Source organism: Chiloscyllium plagiosum, unplaced genomic scaffold, assembly GCF_037043375.1.
Source record: "Chiloscyllium plagiosum isolate Xiang-an unplaced genomic scaffold, Cpla_swu_hap1 HiC_scaffold_29, whole genome shotgun sequence".
NCBI lineage: Eukaryota > Metazoa > Chordata > Chondrichthyes > Orectolobiformes > Hemiscylliidae > Chiloscyllium > Chiloscyllium plagiosum.
In genome coordinates, this window is record NW_028270167.1 from 36,271,420 (window position 1) to 36,294,618 (window position 23,199).

Below are 23,199 nucleotides of genomic sequence, written 5' to 3' on the forward strand. Positions count from 1 at the left end.
GCAAGAAATCAAATGAAATGGTGGTGATCTGATGGTATATGTCAGCACTGGTAGTATGGGTTACTGGACTGGGAGTGGTTGAGGTAGTTCACTGGCACCAAACATCCTTTGCCTATACTACATCTAGAATATACCAGATTTATGAGTGGTAGAGGATAAACCACTGTAAGTCTAAACAGAAGAGGTATTTGTTTTAGTTAATGAGATGGCCTATAGCAAGAAGTACATTTTGGATGACAACTGTGGGCGGCACGGTGGCACAGTGGTTAGCACTGCTGCCTCACAGCGCCAGAGACCCGGGTTCAATTCCCGCCTCAGGCGACTGACTGTGTGGAGTTTGCACGTTCTCCCCGTGTCTGCGTGGGTTTCCTCCGGGTGCTCCGGTTTCCTCCCACAGTCCAAAGATGTGCAGGGTCAGGTGAATTGGCCATAATAAATTGCCCGTAGTGTTAGATAAGGGGTAAATGTAGGGGTATGGGTGGGTTTCGCTTCGGCGGGTCGGTGTGGACTTGTTGGGCCAAAGGGCCTGTTTCCACACTGTAATCTAATCTAATCTAATCTAATCTAATCTAATTGTGAAGGACTCTCACGAGCTGTATAAAATGCACCTGTTCCCTCCGAAAGTGAGTGCCAATGAGTGAAAATGGAGGGTCTCCATTCAAAGATTGTGTGGCATCATCAGATTGGGTGTAATTAATGTAAGTTCAGTATTAACTCTAACATTTTAGGAACATGGAAAACAGGAACAAGAGTAGGCCATTTGGCCCTTCGAGCTTGTCCAACATTCAGTACAATCATGGCTGATCTTTCAACTCAGTCTTTTGTTCCTGCTTTGATACTTGTTGATCCCTTTAACACTAAGAATTGTATTTAATCCTTCTTCAAAATCTCCAATGTTTTGGCTTTGACTGCTTTTGTTTTGGTGCTGAATTCCATAGGCTCACCACTCTGGGTGAAGACATTGCTCATCTCAGTCTTAAACAGCTTACTGCATATTGTTAGACTGTAACACATATTATGCAACATCTTTGATCTTTATATTTTGAATGGTTGGTTGTTAGGCATCAGTTTTCGATATGTAAAAACAAAAATCCCTTTGACCTTTCAGGGATTAATCTGTCATGAAGGAGGTGTGAAAAGATGGCTTCGCGAATCCTCTGAGCACCTTGCAGAGTGAGAAAGATGAACTGGAAACCAGGTAAGGGGAGTGTCCTGCGAGCTGAGGGCAAGATCACAGGCTTTTGATCCTTTGTGAGCAGGGTCTCTGGGTTCCCACAGTGCAGTGATTTGCAGAGAGTATGCTGGGTTCTGTATACACAGCGAGAGGGGATTCTGAAATTGCAGTAGTCCCACGGTTACTCAGTTAATGCATTCTGAGAGGCCAGGATGTCTTCCAGAGAAAGGAAGGAGAGGATTTCAACAGAGCTAGCATTGGGCAATTGCCCTCTTCTCTCTCCCTTTCTTCGCTTTCTCTCTCTCCCTCTTTCTCTCTGTGTGTCTCTCTCTCTCTCTCTCTCGCTCTCGTGCACTCTCTCTGTCTCTGTCTGTCTGTCTGTCTCTCTCTCTCTCTCTGTCTCTCCTTTCTCCTCTTATCCATCTCTCTTCTGTCTCTGTCTCCTGCCCTTTCCTCTCTGTCTCCTGTCTCCTGCCCTTTCCTCTCTGTCTCCTGTCTCCTGCCCTCTCGTCTCTGTCTCCTGCCCTCTCGTCTCTGTCTCCTGCCCTCTCGTCTCTGTCTCCTGCCCTCTCCTCTCTGTGTCCTGCCCTCTCCTCTCTGTCTCCTGCCCTCTCGTCTCTGTCTCCTGCCCTCTCGTCTCTGTACATCTCTGACTCTCTCTGCCTCTCTCTCTCTCTCGGTCTCTCTCTCTCTCTCTTTTATCTCTGTCTTTGACTCCCCCCAATTCCCTCTTTATCTTGTAACTGCTGTAATTTGACTGAAGCAATGACCTTTGCCTTCAGTCATGTCATGACACTCCAACCACTGTTTGTGCCAGGGCTAGTCTGACCACAGCCACCATCTTCTAAAACAATCACCATCTGGGGCGGCTATGTGGTCATGTCAGATTAGCCCCAGCCCCACCTTTGGCTTTGAAGTGAGAAAGGTACAGGGATGTAACACCTGATGCTAATTGGCATAGAATTGGCATTGTCAAAGGGATATAAGATTGACACATTCCTCTAGATTTAGATCTCTAGCTTCTTGGAATGTCCAATCAAGGGGAGCTACAAATTAAATCAATTTGCAACATATTATTCCAGGAGAAGTATAATAGTTTCCCCTTTGGCAGAGAGAAACAATGAATGGGCAGTGCCAACTCAATTGACTGCTGGAATTGAAGATCCTGTAGTGCAGTTTATAGTGGGACCCTCGGATCAGCAGAAAAGACTTTCACTCTTATCAGCATGAGTGGTGTCAGGATTTTTAAAACCTGATTTTGCAGGCAAGGTGAAGGTGAAAATAATTTTAGAAAATGGATATAAAATTGAAAAATATTAGGATCAGTGCTGCAGGGCATCCTTCTGAGTAGTGCCTGTATCTCCCACAGAATACACACCATGCATGATCTTGTGGAGGGAAAACTGAGGTGTATTCTAACAAGATGTCTTGCATCTGTGATTCAATCTTAGTGTTTTATTTGACATTTATAATACGAAACAGTATCATGCAGTTTTCATAAAGCTATTTGCCAAATTTCCATTCGTTCAAAAATATGCAATATGCAACTGATTGACTCTCTAGGCAGTAATAACCTTTTCTCCCAGTTTTCTATACTCAATCTTAATTGCTTATCACTTTTTATTTTGGCACGTAGTATCTCTCTCTCTCTCTCGGCCTCCTTGCTTTTTTTTTCTCGTTTTGTCTCCTCCATTTGTGGGCCATGTGTTTTTTTCAGAATTAATTAGTCCTCATGGGTATTTGGCAACATGCACTGCAAACAGAAGAAACCAGGCTGATTATCCCTCTGGGAGGACATGGCCTAGTGGTATGATCACTAAGCTGTTAATACAGAGACCCAGGTAATAATCTGGCGGCCAGAATTTAAATTCTGTCATGACAGAGAGTGGAATTTGAATTCAATAAAAAAACCTGAAGTTAAGAAGAACTCCACCTTCACCCTTTGGCTCCACAAACAAATTGCCATTGTGTTCTTTAACGAACTTTCCTCTTTCCCTTATTTTAAAGTACTTGTAAAGTAACTTAGGATTGTCTTTTATTTTACTTGCCATTATTCTTTCATGTCATTTTTTGTTTGCCTAATTTGCCTATTAAGTTTCCTTTTGTACGTTCTGTACTCCTGTAGGCCTTCTGCTGCTTTGAGCCCTCATTTTCTGCCGTAGTCTCCCTTTTTCTCTTAATCCAATCCCTCGATATCAAGGGTTCACAGAATTTATTGGTCTCACATTTTGTCTTTATTGAAACATGTTGATCCTGGTCTTCCTGCTTCCTTCTTGAATGTGTCCCACTGCTGTGACACAGATCTACCTAAAGTTATCTGCTCCCAGTCCACTTTGACCCAATCATACCTGATCTAATCACAATCAGCCGTCCCCCAATTTAGAACTTTGATTCCAGGCCCATCCTTGTCATTTTCCATAACAATCTTGATTCTAAGGAGCTATAATCACTGTCTGAAAAATGCTGCCCCACTATTACTTCAACCAATTGCCTGCTTTCATTACTTAAAATGAAGTCCAGCATCACATTTACTCTATGTTGTCAGCTGATAATGATTTGCCACCAAAATGTTAACGTCACTACAACAGTATTTCAGTGTAAGTGCTGCCAAGTATAAACTTTCAGGCAAAGGTGTCTCGTTAAATAGAGTGGATTGAAATTGCATCTTGTCAAAACGTGATTCCCGGGCTAAAAAGTTCCATTTTAATTTGGATAATCCTGGTGATATTCTAGTCAGTGTGCTGGAAGAAGAGGTGAGGGAGGGGGCTTGACTAGGGTTGGAACAATAAATTTTCCACACATCCTAGGGGCAATGTGGATTACCATAATAATGGATCCCAGTTTTAGGAGATGAGTGGAGTTCAGAGTGGTGAATCTCTGGAATTCATTGCCTCAGAAGGCTGTGGAGGCCAGGTCATTGAGTATATTTAAGACTGAGATAGGTTCTTGAGTATCAAGGGTTACAGGGAGAATGGGGTTGAGAAATTTCTCAGCCATGATTGAATGGCAGAGCAGACTCAATGGGCTGAATGGATAATTTCTGTTTCTATGTTTTATGGTCTTAAATGCAAGATGTGAACAAGATCATCCAAGTAGAATACACAAAACAGAAATTGCAGAGAAACTCAGCAGGTCTGGTAACACCTGTGGAGAGAAAACAAAGTTTCTGACCCTTCTTCAGAATTCACAGTTATTGTTATTTCTTAACTCTTAGTCAAAAATTTAAATAAATGTAAAACGTACGGTAGTTTAGAACGTTTTGAATTGGAGAAAGCAAATTCTGAATGGAAGTATTTTGAAAATAATGAAAATAGATGCAGATCTGAGCTTGCCCATTTGTCAGAACAGCAGCTGACTGTGGAATGGAATTTATAGTGGGATCCAAAGTTTTGGCCCTCCAATATTTAATTCAAGGAAATTTCAGTTCATCTAGATAATGGAAGAGCCAGAAAACTCTGAATTTATAGTTGCGCAAGATCACTATAATGTGAAAACTGTTATGTTTTAAGTTATGTCATCAAGAGGCAGCATGTAAATGAGAAATAGTAGAGGAGCTTACTATAGATCCTATTGCACATAGCATAAGTAACGGTGGAAGAAAAGAAGACATCATAGGTGATTATTTTGTTATGATTAGGTAAGAGTAGAATCAAGCTAAAGATGTTGGAGGATGATAGTGGGGTCACTGGACAAAAGCAACTGAAAGATTAGATTAGATTCCCTACAGTGTGGAACCGTCCCTTCAGCCCGACAAGTCCACACCAACCCTCTGAAGAACAACTCACCCAGACCCACTTCCCTCTGACTAATGCACCTAACATTATGGGCAATTTACATGGCCAATTCACCTGAACTGCACATCTTTGGACTGTGGGAGGAAACTGGATCACCCTAAAGAAACCCACACAGGCACGGAGAGAATGTGCAAACTCCACACAGATAGTTGCCCAAAGCAGGAATTGAACCTGGGTCCCTGGCACTGTGAGGCAGCAATGCTAACCACTGAGCCACCATGCTGCCCTGTGTAATAGTTTTACCTTGTAATAGTCGCATAGAATGCCCCACCCAGTTATAGGCAAATGCATCTTAAAATCTGTTTTGAATTTTGATGGATGTGAACATTTATAAATCAGTATTAATGCAGGCACACAAATTCTAGAAAATATGAAGCATGTTGCTTGTAATCCTCACTAACTCTTATGAGGATCCCGATGAATAAGAATTATTTTTTGTCGTGTACGAAAACCCACACTTACTTTTCTTTGTATTTCCAGCATAATGCTGTCTCATAAAATTATTTTGTGTGCCTTCCACATACACTAAAAATACCAAACCAGTTTAGTCAAGTTATAAAATTAAAGAATCCTGTTGGAACATGAGTATATAAAATTTCTCAGTTTTTGTTTTAAATGTTAGATTTAGAACTGGCTCAAAGGTAGAAGACAGAGGGTGGTGGTGGAGGGTTGTTTTTCAGACTTGGAGGCTTGTGACCAGTGGAGTGCCACAAGGATCGGTGCTGGGTCCTCTACTTTTTGTCATTTACATGAATGATTTGGATGCGAGCATAAGAGGTACAGTTAGTAAGTTTGCAGATGACACCAAAATTGGAGGGTTACCTCAGATTACAACAGGATCTGGACCAGATGGGCCAATGGGCTGAGAAGTGGCAGATGGAGTTTAATTCAGATAAATGTGAGGTGCTGCATTTTGGGAAAGCAAATCTTAGCAGGACTTATACACTTAATGGTAGTGTCCTTGGGAGTGTTGCTGAATAAAAAGACCTTGGAGTATAATTTATTAGTTCCTTGAAAGTGAGGTCACAGGTAGATAGGATATTGAAGAAGGCATTCGGTATGCTTTCCTTTATTGGTCAGAGTATTGAGGACAGGAATTGGGAGGTCATGTTGCGGCTGTACAGGACATTGGTTAGGCCACTGTTGGAATATTGTGTGCAATTCTGGTCTCCTTCCTATTGGAAAGATGTTATGAAACTTGAAAGGGTTCAGAAAAGATTTACAAGAATGTTGCCAGGGTTGGAGGATTTTGACCTATAGGGAGAGGCTGAACAAGCTGGGGCTGTTTTCCCTGGAGTGTCGGAGGCTGAGGGGTGACCTGATAGAGGTTTACAAAATTATGAGGGGCATGGATAGGATAAATAGACAAAGTCTTTTCCCTGTGGTGGGGAAGTCCAGAACTAGCGGGCATAGGTTTAGGGTGAGAGGGGAAAGATATAAAAGAGACCTTAGGGGCAACATGTTTATGCAGAGGGTGGTACGTGTATGGAATGAGCTGCCAGAGGATGTGGTGGAAGTTGGTACAATTGCAACATTTAAGAGGCATTTGGATGGGTATATGAATAGGAAGGGTTTGGAGGGATATGGGCTGGGTGCTGGCAGGTGGGACTAGATTGGGTCGGGATATCTGGTCAGTATGGCCGGGTTGGACTGAATGGTCTGTTTCCATGCTTTACACCTCTATGAATATGATTAAGAGTTTAATTATGACTATGACAGTTGGGGGGAAACCACCATCTGCTGCCCACTGGGGACGGTAACTACTGTTCTTACCTATTCTGGCCAGGTGACTCCAGGCACACAGCAATGTGATTGACTCTTAAATGGTCTCTGGGCATTTAAAGATAGGACAATAAATGCTGGCCTAGCCAGTAATGCTCATATACCATGAATTCGTCAAATAAATTAGGACTTGGGGTCCAACTCTGTAGGTGGGTGGGAGGTCCCTCAACTCTCTCACCTACCCTTGAACCGTATTCCCACAACACTCCCATGTCCCTTCACCCCCACTGTCCCCATGCAGCCACCCTTTCTGCCCATAACTCCTTCACCCTTTCCCCTTCCATGCCTAGTATGTACTGTGCATAGAATTTGTAATTTCGAAAATAACACAGAGATTGTAGAATCCCTACAGTGTGCAAGCAGGCAATTCAGCCCATCGAGTCCACACCGACCCTTTGACGAGCATCTCACTCAGACCAACCTGCCTACCCTATTCCTGTAACTCTGCATTTCCCATGACCAACTCCATTAGCCTGCACATGCCTGGACACTATGTGCACTTTAGCATGGCCAATCCAGCCTAACCTGCACATCTTTGGACAGTAGAAGGAAACCAGAGCACCCGGAGGAAACCCACGCAGACACGGGGAGAACGTGCAAACTCTACACAGACAGTTGCTTGAGGCTGGAATCGAACCCGGGTCCCTGACGCTATGAAGCAGTGGTGCTAACCATTGAGCCACCATGCCACCCAGATGATCATCTAACTGTCAGAATAAACAAATCCTCATTCAAAAAACATGTGAATCTTATAGGGGTCTGAGCAATGTGGATTCTGAAGAGATGCATGGCAGAATTGGATAAAATATCTGATATTTGAAACCTCCTGCTCCATCTTATACACCTATCACAAATGCGAGGTAAGATTCTTGCTAGCCACTGGCAGGTTACCAATCAGCAGTGTTTTTAATTTGTTAAACACTTACTGATGACCCAATAATATATAGCTTTCCATCTTCCCAGCTCACCAAACAAGCTCGATATTCAGAAAACTTGAGATGGAAATCTGAGCATTTACCGAGCGAATTCAGCTCATCACTGAAGGACCTCAGTGTTGGCCACTGGGCACCAACATCTCCGGGTACACTCCTCTGGCACCAGCCACACGTACCCCACATTTAGACATTGGCACCAAATATGCATCAGCGTCGGTCTGTCCCTTTGACACATCTCCAATCCACTTACAGGACACTTCTGCAATTCAATTCAGCACCTTAGATGGTACCGGCAACCCATCATCGTAATGCTGCATCTCTGGGCTTTTTGCTACTTAGGGCACACTCACTGTGATCCCAACTGATGCACACAGCATTGCTGCCCAGTCCTGCCTTGCTTTCCCTATCTGTCCTCGCCATCTCAGCCAAAGATGTGAGGCTTCAGTCTTGCCTGACTGTTTGTAACAGACACACAGGATGGAAACTGTTATGACTGTTGGTGGGCCTAATTCAGGTCAGGGGCGATAACCTCTGGCCAGGAGGTGCCAGCACTGTTACTTAGGGCAGCCATTGATACTCGTCCAGGGTTACCTGGAAACAGTCCATCAGCCAATCGGGATGGTCAGAGTCAGGCTGCTGTAAACATTAGGGATGAGAACCTGAATATCAGGCAGCCCACTGTCCATTTTCATAGCATCCGTAGAGTAGTAGAATCCCCATAGTGTCGAAACTGGCCATTCGGCCCAACAAATCACACCGACCCCTCAAAAAGTAACCCTCCCAGACCCATTCCCCTCCCCCTATTACTCTACATTTACCCCTGACTAATGCACCTAATCTACACATCCCTGGAGTTTGGACAATTTAACATAGCCAATTCACCTAATCTGCAGATCATTTGAGTCCATTTGCCCTCCTAGAGGCTGTTTCCTATCTGAAATGTGAGAGTCAGGCATAAAGAGAGATGAAAGTTGGAGGAGCAGCTGTTGGTGCTGGTGTAGTTGAGGAGGTGTCCCAGATGAGTCGGTGGCACTGAGGGCATGCAGCGTTAGTGGATATTGGGGGTTGGGGTGGGTGATGATGAGTGAAGGGTTGGGAGGGGCGGTGGTAGGCATCAGTCAGAGTGATAGAAATGAACCTGAAAGGAAGGTGGATCCAGGAGCAGGGAGGGAGTGTGTGTGTGAGGTATCAGAGAGGAGATACTGGTATAGTGGAGAAAGTCATTGGCAAGGACATTTCTCCAGATACACGAGTCTGCTCTATTCTGGTTGGCAAGCCTCAAACCAGACTTCCCTGGGCCGGGGTAGTGACCTCTACTGCTGGTCTTGGAGGGGTTAAGGGATTGTCCTATCTCTGTACCACCCCATCCACCAGGATCTCCAGGTTTCTCCCCAAAAAACACAGGGTGCCAATTTCCCTCTTTCTGCTGTGTCTGAGGCAGGTATCAGGGCCCCCAACTCCCATGAATTCCGGGATATCCACTGAGCGGTGAATTGTTCTGTGAACAGCCAGAATTTGACATGATGGTTGCCATGAGGGCAGGTTAAATAGTTAAAGTGGTGAGTCTGATAAGATGCACCTGTAAAACTTGTTAGGTCTAGTAATAGAGATCCCTCCAAAAAATACTTAACACAACAAGAATATGTAAGAGGCAGCCCACAATATTAATCATAAAACTGTTAAGATAATAAAACCGTTGTCTTCTTGTGTTAACAATGACTGTTGAACTAAATCCATTAATGGGCTTGGAATCAAACCACCATTCATACATTGAGCTCTTATGGCTATGTTTACAAAGATGTGCAATGTGTTAAATCCACTGATGGCAGTAATCTATTTATAGATGCAGGCATCTATTTGCAGGTAAAAGCAGAAAGTAGATGTCTGAGGTATCAATCAATTAAATGCATCCATCGCAGCCAAATCTGAATACCCAATTACAGTTTAATGTAAAAGGCCACTTTAGGGCCCTTGTGGCTCAATGGTAATGTCTCCAACTCTGAGCCAGGAGGCCTGGGTTCAAGTCTCACTTGCTCCAGAGACATTTCTGACAGTTTGATTCGAAGATAAGCGCAGAGGAGCACATTATCCATTGGATAGTTACTGTAATGCATCATGAGACTTTGCCACTTTCATAATGCTGGAATAAAGTCCTGAAATTGATCATTAAATGACTAAATATTTGATTTACCAGGTATTATTATATTAATGTAAGTGAAACTGTCAATAACATTTCGTACTTGACTACTGAAAGGTTCCCTGCTCCAAATTAGGGTTCCCCTCTGATTTATGACACAATCCTGGGCCCGTAAAACCAGGATTAGGGGAGGGGACATCTCCATGCAGGATCTGCATGCCCCAGGTTCCACAAAACAATATGGGATAAACCTGTGTTAGGGTGGGAAATACTGCTCATTATGATGGCCCCGGTCTAATTTCAACATTCCAAGTAGTTTACATTAGATTTTCAAAAAAAATAGGAACAGATGTAGGCCATTCAGCCCCTCACTCCTGCCCCACCATTCAACAAGATTGTGGCTGATCTGCCCCAGGCCTCAATTCCTCTTCCATGCCAGCTCAGCATAGACGTCAATACCTCACTATGTCAAAGATCCATCTGAGTGCTTTTTAACTACTTTCAGTAATCTATCCTCAACAAGACTCTGGGTGCAGATTTCTGGGCACTCACTACTCTCCTGAGGGTAGAAATTCCTTTGCATCTCAAGGTTAAACACGCTTCCCCTTATTTTGTAACTATGTCCCCTAGTTGGAGATTCGCCCACTAATGGAAATGTTATCTTAACATTTACTTTATCAAGTCATCTTAAATTCTTTTATATATCAATAAGATAACCCCACATTCTTCTAGATGCGCATCAAGAGAGGCATAACCTTTTAAGCAATTATTGATAAGTAATACATTCATCTCCAGATGCTGTCTAGAGAATCTCTTTTGAACTGCCTCCAAAGCCAATGTATTGTTTTAAATATGGGACTGAAAACTGTAGATGCAGCCTCACTAACCCTCTGTACAGTTGTAGCAAGACTTCCCCATGTTTAAGCTCTAATTCCCAAACGGTGAAGGCCAAAATTCTATTTGTCCTTTGGTGCACTTGTATATTCACTTTTTACGTTGCTTATATAAGAACATCCAGATTCCTCTGCACTGTGCCTTTTTGGAGTCTCTCTCTATTTAAATAATAATCTGCCTTTTGAATCTTACAACCAAAGTAGTTGGATTTTCTCCTTAGAATTATAATTAAATGAAGTTTGGGTCCAAAGTACCCAGGTTGTGATAATAATTCACAATTTGAATTGTAACGAAATTACATTAGATTAGATTAAATACAGTGTGGAAACAGGCCCTTCGGCCCGACAAGTCCACACCGACCCTCTGAAGGGCCTTTCTACAGGCCATTCTGATCTATGATTCAAAATGGAAGGCTGCATTTTACAGTCTTACCATGTCTCTCTGCCTGTGTGTGGGTGGACGTGTCTGTGTTTGTGTGGGTGTGTGTTTGTGTCTGTGCAATGTATGCCTGTGTGTGTGTTTTGTGTGTGTGTGTGTTTTGTGTGTGTGTATGTATGTCAGTGTGGAGATGGCAGGTTGGGGGGAGTATTGCGTTCTTACTGCTCTCTTCATGCCCTGGCATGCCCACAGTTCTACAGAGATTGGATGAGATTCATGCTTGCCCTGCTCTTGTCCAGGTTGAATCCTTTTAGGCAGTAATTAATCACCTCTTTGAGGATCTGCCCTGATCATATTGAATGGCCGAGCCGGCTCGAAGGATCAAATGGCCTGTGCCTGTTCCTATTTTCTGAATTTTCCACCCCAGCCTCACGGGCAGGATATGTCAGCAGGTCACTTGCTTGAGGCTCAGGCAGAGAGGTATGAGAGAGGGTGCTTCCCTCTGCAGACCTCTTTCCCCCTAAGTGATTACCTCCAACCTATAGCTTTTCCCTACCACCAGTCTCTCTATAAAGGGCCCAACCAGCCTCTTCTAGAGCTGAAAATGTGTTGCTGGAACAGCGCAGCAGGTCAGGCAGCATCCAGGGAACAGGAGAATCGACGTTTCGGGCATAAGCCCTTCTTCAGGAATGAGGAAAATGTGTCCAGCAGGCTAAGATAAAAGGTAGGGAGGAGGGACTTGAGGCGTTGGAAATGCGATAGGTGGAAAGAGGTCAAGGTGAGGGTGATAGGTCAGACTGGGGTGGGGGCGGAGAGGTCAGGAAGAAGATTGCAGGTTAGGAAGGCGGTGCTGAGTTCGATGGATTTGACTGAGACAAGGTGGGGGGAGGGGAAATGAGGAAACTGGTGAAATCCGAGTTCATCCCTTGTGGTTGGAGGGTTCCTGGGCGGAAGATGAGGCGCTCTTCCTCCAACCGTCGTGTTGTTGTGGTCTGGCGATGGAGGAGTCCAAAGACCTGCATATCCTTGGTGGAGTGGGAGGGGGAGTTGAAGTGTTGAGCCTCAGGGTGGTTGGGTTGGTTGGTCCGGGTGTCCCAGAGGTCTTCCAGAGCTGCCAGGCCTCGCCTTCCTCCATGACACGGACCAAACCCTGCCCTGCAATAACCTGGTCCTGAACTCTGGGATGATGAATCTGTGTCCTGCTTATAGTCTCAGTCCTGCTACCGCTGGTGCTGGCCAGTCGTATTGGAATACCCACTCTCTTTGACAGGGCGTGGTCCTGAGGGAGAGCTGCATCCCCGTCGCAATTCAGTTAAAAGCCACTAACTTGCAGGCAGCCGGTGCTGACAGTAATACATTCTGTTTTACTTTTTGGGTGGTGAAGGGGGAAATCCTGCTATCTGAAATGTCTTTCTGCAATATTTATTCATGTGATGTGCTCATCGCTGGCTGAGTCAGCATTCAGTGCCCATTCTTCATTCCTGTCAGCAGTCCTGTTGTTCTGCTTCGGTCTTTGTAGGTAGGCACATCCACAATGCTGTGAGAGAGAGAGTTCCAGGATTGTGACCTGGCAACACTGAAAGGAATATTTCCAAGTTAGGCTGGTGAATGGCTCGGAGGGGAACTTTCAGGGGGTGGTGTTCCCACGTATTGGCTACCCTTGTCCTTTTAGATGGAAGTGTTCGTGGGTTTAGAAGGTGTGTAAGGAGCCGAGGTTGGTTGTTGCAGTGCATCTTGTCAATGGTGTACAGTGCTGCTTCTCAGTGTCAGTGGTGGAGTGGGGTTGAAGGGAGTGGATGAGGTTGGCTACTTTGTCCTGGATGGTGTCAAGCTTCTTGAGTAATGGTGGGACTGCACCCATCCAGGCAAGTGGGGAGTATTCCATCACCTCCTGACTTGTGCCTTGGACAGGCTTTGGGGAGTCAGGAGGTGAGTTAACCACTGCAGTATTCAGAGCCTCTGATTTGATCTTGTCCCACTGTATTTATGTGGCAAGTCCAATTCCTTTTGGTCTAGTTTCTGGTCAATGGTCAATGTTGATTAGTAGCGGACGTTTGTGATGATAATGCTAACAAACTTTGGCATTTAAGTGAACTCAGACCAGGCCTGGTGATGGTTTCTTTTTCAAGGTTACAGTAACTAACAGCTGATTCTCAATTTACCTAACCTTTAGGTGCTATTTTCTTTCCAAATTCCTGCAAAGTGCATAGATCAATGGTTGATAAATCCCTCCATTGAAAGGTAAGCAAGTTCCAAGTCAACAAAGTCTGACAGCCTCCTTCTTCCCATGGAACTGGATTTGGCATTAAAAACATAAAAGAAAAACCCTGAATTCAGTTCAAACCTCGCAGGTGAAGCTGACTTGTTACATGCAGCAGGAGCTTCCTGGTGTTATGGGGACACCAGTGTGTTCTCTTGTGTTGAGGGAATGGCTTGGTTGAGGCTTTTAAAGGGATAAAACTGCTCGTTAATTTAGATGCGATATTATTTTTCTTGGAGCCAGCGTGATATAAACTTTGCCTCTAAGGAGTTAAAACTGAAAAGCCCTTCTTTCACGGAAAACATAACCAATGTTTAGAATATGCAAGTGTAAGAGGAACACGTTTTTAGTCACATCCTGTAGCACTGTCCAGTTTTGAATTGCTGCTTCGGCATCTACTGTTAGTCTGAGTGAAATGGAGGATTTTCAATGTTTCTTTTTCAAATAACCTCAAGAAGCATCTTGTATAACACTTCTCATTATGCAAACTTCCAAAGGCCCACAACCTTAAATGCACTACGAAATTGGGAACAGCTTGAGAGCTATTGATGAGGTTACTCCTCTCTGAAGACAGGAACTGAAACAACATTTCAGATTTCACAAGAACCACAGCTGACCCAGAGTGAAAGGAATTGGGGTATTCTCTTTGAGAAATAATTCCCTGCTCTACAGCACCCAACAATTTATTTAACTGTGTAGCGAGCGGAAATCCCTGGGGCCAGGCACCAGTCTCTTCATTTGTTGAGTTTAAGGTGGTCCTTTTCACTCATTGTTCTGTAGAGGGGACACTCCACAGTCACATTGTTTGTGTCTCTCCTCATGCACATAAAGGGTTTGTGTTTAGGTCTCAATGGCGGCAGTTGGGTGAGGTGCAAGGGTGGTGGGGAAGTAATCGAGCTGCAGCCCTCCTCCCTCCATAACCTGGTTGCTACCAGAGAAAACAAGGGACTTGACCAGCAAAGTCCAGTCCCAGCAATTTTAATGAAAAAGTGTCTAAAAAGAACAAAAGGATTTGATCTTTAATTCCTGGTCTCGTGTTAATTGAAACCAACAAATGCTGGAGATCACAGCGGGTCCCTGGAGAGATTGGACATCCATGGTGACCAGCAGCAGGACCCTGACCTTCCTGTAGCTGGTCATTTTAACACCGTGTCCTGCTCGCATGTCCACATGTCTGTCCACGGCATGCTGCAGTGTTCCAGTGAATCATAGTGCAAATCAGAGGGACAATATCTCATCTTCAGACTAGGCACTTTATGGCCTTTTGATCTTAATTCTGAGTTCAGCACTCTTTAGCTTGTTATCATGATCTCCCCTCCCCCATCCCACTTACTGTCCTCTCAAGTCTGGCAGGAGACACACCATTGTTCCACCATTCTCACATTCCAATCACATAACGTAAACTATTAACATCTTCCCTACATCAGCACCCTGGACCCACTACACCACCACCACAACCCTCCCTACCATTGCCTGCCCCCCATCCCAAACTCTAACATAAATGCTGTCCCTCCACACTTCACGTCAGCTCTGATAAAGAATCATCTAGACTCGAAACATTTACTTGCTCTCTCTCCATGGCTGCTGCCTGACCTGCTGTGATCTCCAGCATTTGTTGTTTTCAGTACAAATTCAAACATCTCCAGTAATTTGTGCCTATGTTTTGTTTAATCTTGTGTTAACTAGTCTCTGCTTTGATTGCAGCACATTGCAGAGTGTGTTGTTTCACTACATTGTTTACACAATTACAATTATATGGACAGAATGGTAGAAATTAATTTCTCCTGTGTCTTTTTTTCACTAGATTGTTCCAAGCTCTTGCACCTTTTCCTGTTTCTCGTGCTCCTGTTAGTGGGTCTTGTGATGCTCATCCATTCTGACCTTTCTCTGAAGGCAAATTTACCGTAAGTGTCTGACTTGGAGCGTCTTTGTTTCTCTCCCAACCTCACTGAGGGTTGAGCTCCTCAATCAATGAGATTAGCTGGGATTATTTTCCTTGCAGCCGAGCAGATTCAGCGGAGTTTAATTAAGGTGTTCGAAATTTCAAGGGGTTTTGGTGGAGTAAGTGGTGCACATTGGTTTCACTGGCTGGAGAAATAGTATCAGGAGGGATACAGACAGCCGTCTCTCTAAGCTGTGCACGTGCACACCCACATCCACACAATTAACAAAGCATTCATGTGCAGTGGTCCCTTTAAGATTACATGGGGCAATCCAAAGGTGACTGTGACAAATGGACCATGCACAGTCAGGCAGAATTAATGGGAAGATTAGACACAGATTTCACAGGTAAAACCAGTGGGGAGGATGAGGGCGTTGCTTAGAAGCAGCGAGTTGTTATGCTTCAGAATGGAAAAAGGGTTGTGAAAGCAGATTCAAAAGTGAAACTCTGAAAAGGAATTGGGCACAAATCTGAGAAGGAAATGCATAACAGGCCAGTACAGCAAAGGGGCAGAGGCCTGGGGTTCTTTCAAAGGCCTGATTGAGACACAAGGGCTGAATGGTTTGCTCCCTTGCAGTGTGATTCTGTAAAGATCTGGCACCAAAGTGATTGGGTCAGTGGGGCTGCATTGTGTTAAAGATAGATTTTTTTGGAATAGCCACATGCTCAGCTGACTAGGGTTAAGAAAGTACTTCTCCCTGTATCCAGGACTGGGCAGGACCTGATGCTCGTAACCAGGAGAGTGTATGACAGAACAGTCTGTGCTGAGTACTGACCCTTGGTAACTGACCTTTTTGCCATTGCAGCTGGCTCAACTGGACCAAAAAAGACAGTAAAGAACATTGAAATATCTTTCTTGTTTGCATAAAGGTCTTCATTTAACTCTGTGATCCCTCTGCATGCAGTTTGTACTGTGTTATCTGTAACCTGAAGATTTCTGCTGTTTTGATGACCACACCTTTGTAACTAACATGATGCAAGCTCAGTTCTTGTTGTCTTAACACATTGGTGGTTTCACGGCAACCTAAAACATTTTCCTGCCGTTCGTGTTTTACTCATCTCGTTTTAGTTTATGTTTCCTCGCTCGTTTCCAGTTAAACATCTTGAAATAATCCTCATCAGAAAAAGGTCAATTTTTGTAATCGCGCATCTTGCCTTTTTGTTGAAGGTGTTGAAATGTCAGTCCCTACTTTGTCTGCTTGAAGGCCCTTTTATATGAAAGAATGCCGTAGAAACCTTTTGTATATTTTCTTCCTCCTTATATCTGCCACTTTACTGCACTTGACACTGGATATTTGTTGAATGAACTGCACTATTTCCTATATGATTTATAACACTGTCGGTTACAAAATTTCCCTCTTTTTGAAGAAAACTGGCCCTTTGCATCTAGTTTGCCTTTTCCCAGGCACAGCTTGCTAACTGTAACATAGAATGATACACAGTGGAAGTTACACTGAGCTTTGGGACTCATTCTGCACCTTCTGAGATTCTACCTGTGATGTGTCCCTGGTCAGTGATTCCAATTACTTATTTCTGAGCAAGAACTGTTTCTGTTGGTTTATAATCACCTTGTGTACCCTTGGTTTGACATATTTAAAATCTGATGAGGGATAACTGTTTTCTCATCAAACAAACCCAGGGCGGATGTTGAGCTGGTTAGAATCTGAGTAAATCTCTCTCTACTCTGCCTCATGTAGTTTTTTCTGCCTCGAGAGCATCACCTACTGTGAGTGAGATGGCTATGACACTGACTGCTCAGAGTACCTTTGCTGTTTCACTGCTGGAGTACAGGATACTTACTCCTTTAATGTGCGCTTAAAAATTGTTCTATCCCTGTATTCTGAACTCCAGCATTCCTTGCAGTGCAGGGATGCCGACAGTGTTCTTAGTGGAGCAGCTTCAGAATTCTAACACGGAGACAGGCAGCCGATATATTTTCAAGTCAGGTTGAAGGGTGGCACCATGACGAGCACTGCTGCTTCTCAGTGTCAGGGACCCAGGTTCAATTCCAGCCCCAGGCGAGTGTCTGTGTGGAGTTTGCACATTTGTCCCTGTATCTGTGTGGGTTTTGTCCGGGGACTCTGGTGTCTCCCCCACACCCCCCACCCCCATAGTCCAAAGATGTGCAGGTCAGGTAGATTGGCCATGCTAAATTGCCCATGATGTCCAGGCATGTGTAGGCTAGGCAGATTAGCCATGGGAAATGCAGGGTTACAGGGATAGGGAGATGGGTCGGGGTGCGGTGCTTTTCAGGGAGGTGGTATGGGCTGAATGGCCTGCTTTTACAGATTCTATGACACGTGGCTTGGAGGGAAACTGGCAACTGATGGTGTTTGCTGATCTTATCTATCTAGGTGGTACATTTCGTGGGCTTGGGAAGTGTTATTGATGGCACCTGGGTGATCCAGATCATCTGGTATACGCTGTATATCAGTGGTGCAGAGAGTGGATTTTGAATTTGGGTTGAGACTGTACAAAATTATTTTATACAGGTTTTATAGCAAGACTGTAGACTAAGTTCCCAAATTTGTTATGGGTCCAGATAAGATCCCCAGATCATTAACGTAGAACATAGAACAGTACAGCACAATAGAGGCCCTTGTGCCGACCTTTTATCCTACTCTAAGATCAAACTAACCTACATACCCTACGTTTTACTATCATCCACGTCTTTATCCAAGAGTCGCTTAAATGTCTCGAATGTATCTGACTCTACTACCACTGCCCGCCACGCTTTTGAGTAAAGAACCGACCTCTGACATCAGGAGTTGGGAGGTCATGTTGCGGCTGTACAGGACGTGGGGGGAATATTCCAGGCCACTGTTGGAATATTGCATACAATTCTGGTCTCCTTCCTTCGGAATATGTTGTGAAATTTGAAAGGGTTCAGAAAAGATTTACAAGGATGTTGCCAGGGTTGGAGGATTTGAGCTATGGGGAGAGGCTGAACAAGCTTTTAGATTAGATTAGATTACTTACAGTGTGGAAACAGGCCCTTCGGCCCAACAAGTCCACACCGACCCGCCGAAGTGCAACCACCTAACACTACGGGCAATTTAGCATGGCCAATTCACCTAACCCGCACATCTTTGTGACTGTGGGAGGAAACCGGAGCACCCGGAGGAAACCCACGCAGACACGGGGAAAATGTGCAAACTCCACACAGTTAGTCGCCTGAGTCGGGAATTGAACCTGGGTCTCTGGCGCTGTGAGGCAGCAGTGCTAACCACTGTGCCACCGTGCCGCGTCGGTGGCTGAAGGGTGACCTTACAGAGGTTTACAAAATTATGAGGGGCATGGATAGGGTAAACAGACAAAGTCTTTTCCCTGGGGTCGGGGAGTCCAGAACTAGAGGCCATAGGTTTAGGGTGAGAGGGGAAAGATATAAAAGAGACCTAAGGGGCAACTTTTTCTCACAGAGGGTGTATGTTTATGGAATGAGCTGCCAGAGGAAGTGGTGGAGGCTGGTACAATCGCAACATTTAAGAGGCATTTGGATGGGTATATGAATAGGAAGGGTTTGGAGGGATCTGGGCCTGGTGCTGGCAGGTGGGACTAGATTGGGTTAGGATGTCTGGTCAGCATGGACGGGTTGGACTGAAGGGTCTGTTTCCATGCTGTACATCTCTATGACGCTATGACTCTCTATCTCCCCTGAACCTTCCTCCAATCACCTTAACATTATGCCCTCCTCGTGACAGCCATTTCTGTCCCGGGGAAAAAGTCTGACTATTCACTTTATCTATGCCTCTCATCATCTGTACACTTTCATCAAGTCACCTCTCTTCCTTCTTTGCTTCAATGAGAGAATCCCTAGCTCTCTCAACTTTTCTTCATATGACATGTCCTCCAGTGCAGGCAACATCCTGGTAAATCTCCTCTGCACCCTCTCTAATGTTTCCACATCCTTCCTACAATGAGTCAACCTGAACTGAACACAATATTTCAAGTGTGGTCTTGCCAGGGCTTTGTAGAGCTGCAGTATAACCTTGCAGCTCTTAAACTCAATCCCCCTGCTAATGAAAGTCAACACGCCATATGCCTTCTTAACAACCCTATCAACTTGGGTGGCAAGTTCCATTTAACTCCATGTGAGGTGGGATGACCTAGCTTTCCTTCATTATTCCCGTACACCCCCTTCAGAATGTTAATTAAGAAAGAATCTCTTCCCTTTGTATTTTAAGTTGACTGGGCTTTCTTGAATTAACAGAAAGAGTTTACTCAACTGTTGTTAAGAGTAATCAGGGGAGGTGGTGGCGTAGTGGTAAAGTCACTGCACTACGGATTCAGAACCCAGGCTAATGCTTTGGGGACATGGGTTTCAATCCCACCATAACAGATGGTGACATTTCAATTCAAAAAAATTTGTAATTACAAACAAAGACTAATCTAATGATGATCATGAAACTAATATCAGTTGTTGTTAGAAAAGAAATCTGACTCACTAATGCCTGACCTACATGTGACACCAGAACCACAATAAAGTGGTTGACTCTTAACAACCCTCTAGCAATTGGAGGTTGGCCGTAAACGCTGGCTTAACCAGTAATGCCCACATCCTGTCAACAAGTTTATAAAAAAATCGCACAAAATGAAATATTAACACAACACACAGAGAAACCAGAGTGGAGTCCACACAGGTCAAAAGAAAAATGATCAGTCTCTGAATTATTTGTGAATAGCAGATACAAAGGTGACATGGTCATTATCGGATAACTCAGAGTGTTAACATCGGCAAGGAGGAGAAAGTGAGGACTGCAGATGCTGAAGATCAGAGTCGAAAAGTGTAGTACTGGAAAAGCACAGCAGGTCAGGCAGCATCTGAGGAGAAGGAGAGTGGACGTTTCGGGCATAAGCCCTTCATCAGGAATGGGGGTGGGGGGTGGGGGGGGCAACGGGGCCGAGAAGTAAATGGAAGGGGGTGGGGTTGGGGGGAACGTAGATGAAGGTAAGGGTGATGGTGGTAGGTTGGAGAGGAGGGTGGAGTCGATAGGTAGGAATGACGATGGACAGGTAGGACAGTTCAAGAGGGTGGTGTCGAGTTAGAAGGTTGGATCTGGGATAAGGTGGGGGGGGAGGGGAAATGAGGAAACTGGTGACAGCGACACTGATCCCGTGTGGTTGGAGGGTCCCAAGGCGGAAGATGAAGTGTTCTTCATCCAAGCTTTGGGTGGTTAAAGTTTGGCGGTGGAGGAGGCCCAGGACCTGCATGTCCTTAGCGGAGTGGGAAGGGGAGTCCCACTTGATAGTCTTGGTTCTGTAAGTTGAATGAATTTTTATTTTGAACTGGCTTGTGGCACTAAGTGGGAGAGAGCCTTTCTCTTTTGTTTTGTCTGCAGTGCAGGGGTGTTTAAAATAGTTTCTCAAAGCTGTGGTACTCACAACAGTCTTGTCCACACACTAGCGTGGCAATAAAACACATAGATCAATGTTTCAGCCAGTTTGTAACTCCTTTCTTTCTGTATATCCCTGGAGGGTAAAACAGACATGTCTGCAAGAAGTGGTTTCTGCTGAGGGGGATAATCATCTCCTTTAAGTCTCTCCTTGTTTGAACTTTCCCTGGCTCTTTATAGGTACAACATTCCACACATTTCAGACTGGAGTTTGCCTCATCACTCAATTTGCAACTGCAGTTTTTCTTGACCTGTAACACTTCTTTGTTTAAAAAAAATGCACATCCTGGAATTAAAACAGAATACTTTGGTGTTGTTATAACATAGGAATTTACGACATTGCATTATTCTATTAGAGTGGGCTGCATTGAAGGCCAGAGTTGAAAGTTCAGAGGTTGACCAGGCCATGCCATCTGGTTGTCATTACTTCTGGCTGCCTGCTTTTTGAGTCATGGAGTCATAGAGATGTACAGCATGGAAACAGACCCTTCAGTCCAACCCGTCCATGCCAACCAGATATCCCAACCCAATCTAGTCCCACCTGCCAGCACCCAGCCCATTTCCCTCCAAACCTTTCCTATTCATATACCCATCCAAATGCCTCTTAAATATTGCAATTGTACCAGCCTCCACCACATCCTCTGGCAGCTCATTCCGTACACATACCACCCTCTGTGTGAAAACGTTGCCCCTTTTATATCTTTCCCCTCTCACCCTAATCCTATGTCCTCTAGTTCTGGACTCCCCAACTCCAGGGAAAAGACTTTGTCTATTTATCCTATCCATGCCCCTCACAATTTTGTAAACTTCTGTAAGGTCACCTCTCAACCTTCGATGCTCCAAGGAAAACAGCTCCAGCCTGTTCAGCCTCTCCCTGTAGCTCAGATCCTCCAACCCTGGCATCATCCTTGTAAGTCTTTCCTGAAGCCTTTCAAGTTTCACAATATCTTTCCAATAGGAAGGAGAGCAGAATTGCATGCAATATTCCAACAGTGGCCTAACCAATGTTCTGTACAGCTGCAACATGACCTCCCAACTCCTGTCCTTAATACTCTGACCAATAAAGGAAAGCATACAGAATGCCTTCTTCACTATCCTAACTATCTGTGACTACACTTTCAAGGAGCTATGAGCCTGCAATCCAAGGTTTCTTTGTTCAGCAACACTCCCAAGCACCTTCCCATTAAGTGTATAAGTCCTGCTAAGATTTGCTTTCCCAAAATGCAGCACCTCGCATTTATCTGAATTAACTCCATCTGCCACATCTCAGCCCATTGGCCCATCTGGTCCAGATCCTGTTGTAATCTGTGGTAACCCTCTTCGCTGTCCACTACACCTCCAATTTTGATGTCATCTGCAAACTTACTAACTGTACCTCTTATGCTCGCGTCCAAATCATTTAAGTCAATGACAAAAAGTAGAGGACCCAGCAGCGATCCTTGTGGCACTCAATTGGTCACAGGCCTCCAGTCTGAAAAACAACCCTCCACCACCACCCTCTGTCTTCTACCTTTGAGCCAGTTCTGTATCCAAATGGCTAGTTCTCCCTGTATTCCATGAGATCTAACCTTGCTAATCAGTCTCCCATGGGGAACCTTACTGAACACCTTACTGAAGTCCATATGGATCACATCTACTGCTCTGCCCTCATCAATCTTCTTTGTTACTTCTTCAAAAAAACTCAATCAAGTTTGTGAGACGTGATTTCCCACGCACAAAGCCATGTTGACTATCCCGAATCAGTCCTTGCCTTTCCAAATACGTGTACATCCTGTCCTTCAGGATTCCCTCCAACAAGTTGCCCACCGCTCACCGGTCTATAGTTCCCTGGCTTGTCTTTACCACCCTTCTTAAACAGATTTTCTTTCTGTGTTTGAAATGTGTCTCTGATTAGTTACAGTGTGGAAGCAAAACCAAGTTGCCAGACTGGGTATTCAAGTGCATGCACAAAGCGGGTAATAGCAAAGTAAGTCATCAACTTAATGCCTCTGTCTGCCATTGAGCTTCACTTTCTAAATATTCTAATTACTGATGTGCCCGTTTTAATTTGCTGCTTCCATTTCTCTTTCAGTTTTACCAGAAACACTCAGTTATTCTTGAGTTTAAATGATATATGGTGGATTCCGAAAAACCCTGCGGTCAATGAACTCCCTTATGGAGTTAAAGGGAGTGGTGAGACACATTTTGATTGTTCTATTTTGTTTGTTTTCCTCATTTTCAAAATAAATGGGGGGAGAGAGAGAGGAGGGATTGATAGAAATCCCTTTGAATGTTGAGACCAGGAGCTGGAAGGCTTCTTTCAAACTACTGATATTTCAAGTAAGGACTGCAGATGCTGGAGTTAGGGTCGAAAAGTGTGTTGCTGGAAATGCACAGCTGGTCAGGCAGCATCCGAGGAGCAGGAGAGTGGACGTTTCGGGCATAAGTTCTTCATCAGGAATAGCGGGGGGGGGGGGGCAAGCAAGGGGCCTGAGAAATAAATGAGGGGGGTGGGGCTTGTTAATGGAAAT

General features: G+C 44.5%; 1 protein-coding gene across 4 annotated transcripts in view; it reads left to right on the forward strand.

The window, feature by feature from the left end:
* st3gal4 (ST3 beta-galactoside alpha-2,3-sialyltransferase 4) overlaps positions 1-23,199 on the forward strand; it is a 135,555-nt gene that overhangs the window by 90,618 nt on the left and 21,738 nt on the right. For 3 of the 4 annotated variants that reach the window (XM_087976489.1, XM_043676905.2, XM_043676906.2), the window contains 4 exons: positions 1,109-1,198; positions 15,159-15,258; positions 22,584-22,655; positions 22,761-22,861. In XM_087976489.1, coding sequence (XP_087832615.1) covers positions 1,183-1,198; positions 15,159-15,258; positions 22,584-22,655; positions 22,761-22,861 — 289 coding nt within the window. In that variant the 5' untranslated portion in view covers positions 1,109-1,182. The remainder of the gene's footprint in view (positions 1-1,108; positions 1,199-15,158; positions 15,259-22,583; positions 22,656-22,760; positions 22,862-23,199) is intronic. The other variant, XM_087976490.1, reaches the window with a different exon arrangement.